General features: G+C 34.5%; 5 protein-coding genes across 5 annotated transcripts; 2 read left to right on the top strand and 3 right to left on the bottom strand.

Annotated features, from left to right (window-relative positions):
- Nucleotides 1-33: 33 nt before the first annotated feature.
- EIN_004490 (hypothetical protein) lies at nucleotides 34-510 on the bottom strand (the record flags this gene model as incomplete). Its single annotated transcript, XM_004185690.1, has 1 exon — nucleotides 34-510. One exon carries the CDS (start codon nucleotides 508-510, stop codon nucleotides 34-36), a length of 477 nt encoding a protein of 158 aa, XP_004185738.1.
- A 2,533-nt stretch (nucleotides 511-3,043) lies between these two features.
- Nucleotides 3,044-3,361, top strand: EIN_004480 (hypothetical protein; the record flags this gene model as incomplete). The annotated part of the gene is made up of 1 exon (XM_004185689.1): nucleotides 3,044-3,361. The coding sequence occupies one exon, from the start codon at nucleotides 3,044-3,046 to the stop codon at nucleotides 3,359-3,361; it is 318 nt and encodes a 105-aa protein (XP_004185737.1).
- Nucleotides 3,362-3,465: 104 nt separating this feature from the next.
- Nucleotides 3,466-3,934, bottom strand: EIN_004470 (hypothetical protein; the record flags this gene model as incomplete). The annotated part of the gene is made up of 2 exons (XM_004185688.1): nucleotides 3,466-3,617; nucleotides 3,667-3,934. 2 exons carry the CDS (start codon nucleotides 3,932-3,934, stop codon nucleotides 3,466-3,468), a joined length of 420 nt encoding a protein of 139 aa, XP_004185736.1.
- Nucleotides 3,935-4,257: 323 nt separating this feature from the next.
- Nucleotides 4,258-5,485, top strand: EIN_004460 (hypothetical protein; the record flags this gene model as incomplete). The annotated part of the gene is made up of 2 exons (XM_004185687.1): nucleotides 4,258-5,394; nucleotides 5,438-5,485. The coding sequence occupies 2 exons, from the start codon at nucleotides 4,258-4,260 to the stop codon at nucleotides 5,483-5,485; spliced, it is 1,185 nt and encodes a 394-aa protein (XP_004185735.1).
- Nucleotides 5,486-5,861: 376 nt separating this feature from the next.
- EIN_004450 (hypothetical protein) lies at nucleotides 5,862-7,475 on the bottom strand (the record flags this gene model as incomplete). Its single annotated transcript, XM_004185686.1, has 3 exons — nucleotides 5,862-6,111; nucleotides 6,275-6,998; nucleotides 7,079-7,475. 3 exons carry the CDS (start codon nucleotides 7,473-7,475, stop codon nucleotides 5,862-5,864), a joined length of 1,371 nt encoding a protein of 456 aa, XP_004185734.1.
- Between the last annotated feature and the right edge of the window lie 341 nt (nucleotides 7,476-7,816).

Raw genomic sequence — 7,816 nt, 5'->3', positions numbered from 1 at the left:
TAGATTATAATATTTATTAGACCTTCAAAAGTTTTAAAACATTTTATGGATTTTGATGTTATTGAGTGTAACATGCCCATTTAACACGTCTTCTCCAACAGTTGCAACTCCAAATGAAACAACATCGCCGTATTTCAAGCGGTCACCCTCCCCATAAACAATGTTCTTGAAAACAAAATTCGAAGACTTCTTTATAACGGACGTTTTGTAATAGACTTCGTACCAGATCACCACGCGGAAGAAATTCACTTTGGAAATATTGGGGGTCACAAGAGAGTCGTCCCAAACTTTATTCATAAAGGCTTCTTCATCTTTTGACCATATGTTGAGAGTTTCTATTCGTGGAAAATACTTCAGTGTTTTTGGTGTAAGAGGAATCGGGTTGAAATGAAACTTTGTGATGTTTTCCATAAATTTTCGACAAACAGTCTCAAGTGTAAAAAAGTCGTGTATTTGATCAGAGTTCTTAGACACAATCATAATATGAAACCCATCAAGACGTTTCGGCATGTATTTTTTGATGCAATAATAATAATGTAAATTTTTGTAAAACTTCAAAAATGAGTGTTTAATTAAATTAGATAAGTTTAAAATTAATAAGAAAACTACTTATTTGAGTTATTAATATTTATATCATAAACTATAAATTTCAACATTCTCAATTAATGTAAATTTTAATTAAATTTTAATTCATTGTTTGTGATTTCCAATAAAAACATATTTTAATTTTTCTGAGGATGGTAAATATCTTAGACAAAATTTCTTTCAATTTAGATTTTTTTGCCTAAGATCAAAAAGGTATATTTTGAAACATGTGATTTTTTTTAAAAATGCTGTTTACAATTTTTATGGAAGATGGGTATTATCGAATTGGTCTGGATTGTTATGAGTGTGATATTAGCTGCTCTTCTTGCAATAACATTAATATTTGTCTTTCTTGCAATTCAACGAATTACAAAACAAATAACGGTGATTGATTGCCACAAATAGTATTATTGGGTGTGCTGTGAATGTCACACAAATTGGGTGTTCTAAATGTCTAAGTGCCAAGATGGGTATTATACAGTTAACACAAACGAGTGTAATAAATGCTATGACAACTGTTTTTCATGAACATCAACCAGCAACAAATGCACTTCATGAGACAATTTACTTGTGTAACTTTCAAATGGAAGTTGTGTTGGTCTATCACAAATAGCAAACTGTCGAGAAATCACAAATTCTAAATGTTCAAAATGTTCATTTTGGTGGGTTATCTTAAGTGAAAATGGCACGTCATGTGTTTCACAAGCTGTTTGGTGGGTCATTCTTGTTGCGTTTTTGTTTGTTCTTATTGTTTTGATAATAATTACAAAAAAGATTTAAAAAACTCCACAAAAAAAGAAGTGGAAAATACAATAACAGTGTTTCAAATGAAGAAATCGAATACTAGTTTTATTTTCAAATAATATTAGTGTCATTTCAAAAGGAATTGGTTTTAGCAAAAATGTCAATGAAATTCCAGTGAATTCAAATAGTCGTGAAGTGTTTTGTGTTTGCGGTAATAACATAAATGTAGTTAAAATCCAATTTACTATTTCGCAAAGTTCCGACAAAATTTCACTTAAAATCTGACAAGAAGTTGTCTGTATCTAAAAATAATTTGTTTGTAAATTTAAAGTTGTGTTAACACTCAAAATAACGCCCTTGTTTTTGTTTTGACCTGTTTTTAAAAGGATATTAATTTATTTTTTGATGATTTTCCTTTTTTGGCTTGTGTATTGTTTATTCACATTATACAATCTCTAAAAAACGGAAATTTATTTAATAAACTCGAAATTTCCCGATTTTTAAACCACTTGAATTTTGTTCAATGTTTTTTAAGTGTTAATTGTTTTTTGCACTCGTCAAATCAAAAACACAATTTAAATTGTTTCAAAATGCCTCAAAAAACAAAAAGAAAAATTCAACCCAATTGCGCTTGTTGGAATAACACAACAAACAACACGAATAGACTTCGAAGAATTGAGCGAGGAGAACAAACTTGGTGAAGGTTCTTTTGGTATTGTTTACAAAGGAAGTTATCTAGGAAATGTTGTTGCAATTAAAAAGTTAAATCATTAACGAAATCAATAATAATAAGTCCTTTACAAATTTTAGTTGTTAATATACAGATTAAAAAATATAAGTAAAAATACGAGTTTGTTATTCAACTTTGCTGTCTAAAAACAATACAATAAACAAAAAGATGTCGATAAACCTGATTATAACTTTACATGCTATTTGACTTTCTGAGGACTTAAAAACCCAAAAATAATGGATTTTGTGTAATCTTAGTTATTTTTAATAAAATGAGACTTTTATTTCTTTAATTATTCTAACTTCCATGGGACGACTGACTTACTAATATTTTATAGTAAAATGTTATATATTATAGTAAAAAAGTAAACCTTTTGTTGAAGTTAGAACGAACAAAGGTTCATTTTTTTGCTTGATTCTTTCAGAAACAAGTCACAGTTCAATGGAAAAGTCAGATCAAACATTTATTGAGATGTCTACAATCTATTTCAATTATAAAATTAATTATAAAATATAACAAAGACCAAATCACATCGTAAAACATACCAGTCCAAAATATTCAAAATCAATTGCATCATAAAACAACACAGAAAAGAAAATAAAGCATAGACTTTGAAATGTATTGAAATTTCATGATGCAATTGATCTCAAAAACAATTACAAGGGAAATTAAATAGATTTTTTTGTAAACTTGATTTTGACAATTCAAGCAATTTGACTTTTTTACTTTTAATCCATTTGACTGTTTCTTTTCCTTTTGAGGTAGGTCTCCATCTTGCTGTAAGTAGAAATCACGTTTTATCTCTTTTTTTATGTGTTTAAAAATTCTGTTGTATTTAAACATTTGACAATAATCTATTACTATTATTCTTTCAGAACACAAAAACAAATCTGATTTGTAATCTTTATCAATGGCTCTCCACACCATTATACTGGCATTAAAAAAATCGCCCAGCCCGCGGGTCTTTAGTCTTGAGTTGGCTCAATGTTCTTGAACATTTCCTCCCTCATTTCAGATGCGGCTGCCTCAGCCGGCTTTTCTATCTTTTCTCTTTTCTCTGACTTTTCAATGGCATTCCACAGCAGTCTCGTTTCAGCTACTTCAGGATCTTTTTCTGGTATTTCCCCGTCTTCGATCATCGCTGATATTTTACCTGCTACCCATCTGCAGGCATCGTCTTCCAATTCTTCAAGCTCCATTTTCTCCTTCGTGGAGAAAAACCTTCTTCTGACTCCAAAGTTGGAGTTACCACTGCTTCAGTGGGTTTCTCTTCTTTTTGCGGCTCGACGTATTGCACATTAAATTCTTTTACGTCTTCTATTCTTCTCAATAGCTGCTGAAAGCAGCTCACTTTCCAACATTTGATCTTTGGACATAGTTAGCATGAGTTTCTTTTTTTGATACTTTCATTTTTCCACTGGAGCAGTTCCCTCTTCTATCCAGTCACCGTCTTTCTTTACATATTTCATGACGTTTACTGAACTATCGACCTTTTCGTAATGACCGTGGTACTTTTTTCTGCGAGAAGATATTCCCCAATATTTAGGAAGTTTTCTTTCTTTATTCCGGCTTTTTTTCTAGCATTACAAGCATGTGTAGATGCTAACCATCATTCTCGTGGTGATCTTCTTTACAGACTAAAATGTACTTTACTCCCCTGTTGAAAAGTGCGCCTTTCACCTGTTTTAGTGCTATTACTTTATATATATCGCACTGTGGGTATGTCAGGAATAGGTTTTTTGCATCTATTCTGAAGTCTTTTACCTCTGCTTTAATGGTTTTTTTCACCACTGCCTCAGTGGGTTTGTTTTCGGCTGCCCCAGCCGGCTTGAGACTTCTTACACATCTTTTTTCATTTGGTTGTTGTTTACTCATAATGTTTGTACGCTACTAAAAGCGAAATGCCTTTAATATTACCTAATGCACGTAGCGCCCAGCGTCCTACGGCTATATTGGCCCTCTCTTGGCTCTTCCCTCGGGACTTTGGCTAAGATTAGGATAAATTATTTTAGCGTCCTATCTAATTATTGCTTATCTTATCCCTAGGCCTTGTGCTTAAATTATAATAAACTATTTCGTTATAGTTTTTAATTTTTTTCTTTTTAATTTTTTAAATGGTTTTCTATTATGGTTTTATTTATCAAAAATATCTTGATGTAACTTTTTAAATTTAAGATCTCAATTCAATTAAAAGTTATATGGTTCGTTATACACGCTCTTCTACTGCTTTTCGAAAAAGGTCTTTTCGCAAGTCTACTCGTAGAAGTACTCGTCGCACTCGACGGCCTCGCTCTTATGTTAAGAAGACTACTTATCGGAAAAGGGCTCTTCAGAGTGCTGACACCAAGTTACTTAAGTTTAAGTGTACTAACTTGTTTTCAGTCTGTGTGTCACCTTCTGGTAAGGTAGGTGAAACTAGTCATGTAAATACTGCTGGTGTGACTGCTCAACCATTGTTTCATACACTTTTTAATTCTAAAGAATTCATCACTAAGTGTAAAGAGTTTGAGCAGTGGAAGTTGAATGGTGCTCGTGTGAAGATTCTTCCCACTACTTCTCAGACTGATAATACTCTGAATAGTCTTCATTATGTAACTACCGCATGGGATCGTGATGGAATAGAAGCGAATAAAATTCCCGATTATTCCCATCTTTGTCGCCTGTCATCCAAGATTACTAGACAGTGTAATTTGAATGCGACTACTTTTTCTACTCTTAGATTTATTCAGGCTCTTTCTCCACAAGAGAAGAATACTTATGCTCGTACTGACCCACTTACTTCTTCTGATGAAAAAGAAAATATCCAATCATTATTAACTAAATTAAGTACAGAGTCTGATACACACTTGTGGAATCCTGTTTTTCTAATGGGTATTCTTTGTATGCAGAGTGGTGCAGTTTCTGCTGATGCTTATAAAAGCGCTTCTGATGTGAATACTAATATTTTAATTCCTAACCCATCAACTGGGATCCAATCATTTAATTTCATACTTGAGTGGGAGTTTAATGTGTCTTTCAAGGGAAGTCATGCTCAAGAAGATCCACTTCCTATGACTGCACCCCATTTGTTGATGCTTCCTACAGCTAATGTTCTTACACAGACTTCTGCTGATATTGTCAAGCCTGTTGCTCAACCCGTTGTTCTACCTCAAGTTGCTCCAGAATTTTGTAGTTTGTATATTAATAACTTTAAATACATTTCTACTGCAAAAAATGAATATACTATTCCTTCGAATGCTTGTATGGCAAAATCTTATGCTGCTGGTTCAGTTGTTACTGTTAATTTCTCAGCTATATATACACTTGCTGTTGTTTTTACTGCTGAAGGAGTTTATGTATTTTCATATACTGGTTTATCTGATCATTCTTATTCTACAGGTCATACTACTCTTACTTCTCTTTGGTATATGTGCCATATGGATTTAGATGTTTATTGCTTCCTCATTCCTGCTGTTCAGTCTTTTTCAAATGGAACTCAAAATCCCAACTTTTTACTTTCTTTTTATAGTGATTTTTTTCATGCAAGTGTGAAAATGGTTTTCGAATTTTTTTCGCATTTTGTATTGACCTCATACTTTTTCGAATTTTTTTCGCATTTTGTTTTGTGCTTTTTTCGCAATTTGTTTCGTACTTTTCTTTTACCCCCCTCTTACCCCCAAAACATTTATCAAAAATTTATAACCGCCGGTGTTATTATTTTATAACGGACGTTTTAGATGGGTATAGTCTATAATTTAGCTCGTTAAATAAAAAAACTCGTTAATTATTCTTAGAGTCCACTTTCTCGTGTTCTGTTCACTGGTCATTTTTTCAAAGTGGCTTTCCAAATGTCCCGAGGTGTTTCCGGAGTGATCCCTTGACGTAATGGAGCAAAAAAAATCCCAAAATGATCGACCCCCCTAGTGTATAGTGTAGTGGGATAATCCACCTTGGGATAGCGAGTATAATCGCAGCGTGAGACCAAGTTGGATTCACGAAGCCCTGGGGGGCGTCGTTCTTTTGTTTCACAAAAAAGCGTAATGAAGGAGGGGGTGAAGGGGAGGAACACTTTCCTTTGTTATAGTAAAAATTTTAATTTATTTTTCTATTGTTTTTACTATTCTTTAAACCGAAGGTGAGCAATGAAAAACTCTTTTAGAGAAAATTGCCCAGCCCGTGGGTCTTTAGTCTTGAGATGGTTTAATGTCTTTAAACATTTCCTCTCTCATTTCAGACGCGGCTGCCTCAGCCTTCTTTTCGAGTTTCTCTTTCTCTTCTTCTTCTGGATCATATGGAGGTATTTCTCCATCTTCTATTGCCATTGCTATACGACCAGCAATCCAGCTTTCCGCGTCGTCTGTTAACTCGGATATTTCCATCTTTCTCCTTCGTGGAGAAAGTCCTTCTTCATCCCATGTTTGGGTTGCCTCTGCCTCAGAGGGCTTCTTCACCACTTCCTCAGTGGGTTTTGTATATTTTTCAGTGAATTCTCTTGTGTCTGTAATTCTTCTCAGCAGTTGTTCAATTCCATCCCACTTCTCTCCTGTTGTGTGGTTTACGAATAGTGCTTCTGGGTCTGCGGGACATGTTACCCATATTTCTTCAGCACACCATGGGAGACTACCACCTTTTACGTTTACGCTTGTCTCATAAACGTCTAAAAGGTCCAAAAGTTCTTCGAAGCAGATGCTTCTCGCTCTTAGGTCATCTATGACTACTCCCTTTTCACACCCATATCCTATGCAGAAGCCCGTGTTCAACGTGAACTTCACTCTTGCCCAGTCGTTTCCCCATTTGTCTTCTGCTTCTTTCCTCGCCGTAAAAGATTTTCCACAACCTGGCTTGCCGTAGAACCAATGCACCTTCAAATTCATTCTTTTGGGTCCCTTCATTAGTCCCTTTACTTTTAGCGCTTGCAATGCTTGGTAGATTGTCAGCTTTTCTCCACTTATTAGCTCTTCTTTGTTAGACTTTTTTACATAGTCAAAAGTCTCCTTGTTGTTCATTTCATCGTGCTGTGGTGCATTTCCTTGCTCTAACCAGTTGTTTCCTTCTTCACATAAGCAACTGCATCTTTCGGGCTTTTTGCTGATAAATAATTTCCGTGTATGTCTTTGCTAATCCAATCAGAGCTTAGATTCAGGCAGCTCTGATCTCTGAAACATACTTTTCTTTCCAGCATTACCACTGCATGTAGATGCAGTCCCTCCTTTTCGTGTTTTTCCTGGCACACGACTATATATATAATTCCATAGTCGTCCAGTAAAGTTCTCAGTTGCTTCATTGCGTTCTCTTTTGGAAGAGGTGTCTGTGGCCATGTTAGGAGCAGGTTCTTCGCGTTTAATCTGAAAGGTTTTACCACTGCCTCAGTGGGTTTTTGTGCGGCTGCCCCAGCCGGCTTGCATCCTTTCTTAACTCCTTTAAGTTGTTTGCTCATAAGTCTGTTTTTTTAGCTGACGCTAGTGCCTTTAATATTACAAGGCACGCAGCGTTAGCGCCAACTTCTCATGTTGGCCCACGTTTGGCTGGTCCCTCGGGACTTTGGCTAAGATTAGGATATTAGCGCCTGGCGCCAAATCTAATTATAGCTCATCTTATCCCTAGCCCTTGCTTATTTTATAATTTACTATTTCCTTATAGTTTGTTAATTTTTGTTATTTAAAATTATTAATTATATTTTTAATGTTTTTTTCAATAGTTTGTTTTATTAAAAATATTTTGATGTAACTTTTTAAATTTAAGATCTCAATTCAATAAAAGTTATATGGTCGCTATACA

Source organism: Entamoeba invadens (assembly GCF_000330505.1).
Source record: "Entamoeba invadens IP1 unplaced genomic scaffold scaff_1105074726447, whole genome shotgun sequence".
NCBI classification, from domain to species: domain Eukaryota; phylum Evosea; order Mastigamoebida; family Endamoebidae; genus Entamoeba; species Entamoeba invadens.
The sequence above is the reverse complement of the archived record's forward strand: the minus strand, read 5'-3'. Positions and strand labels throughout refer to the sequence as shown.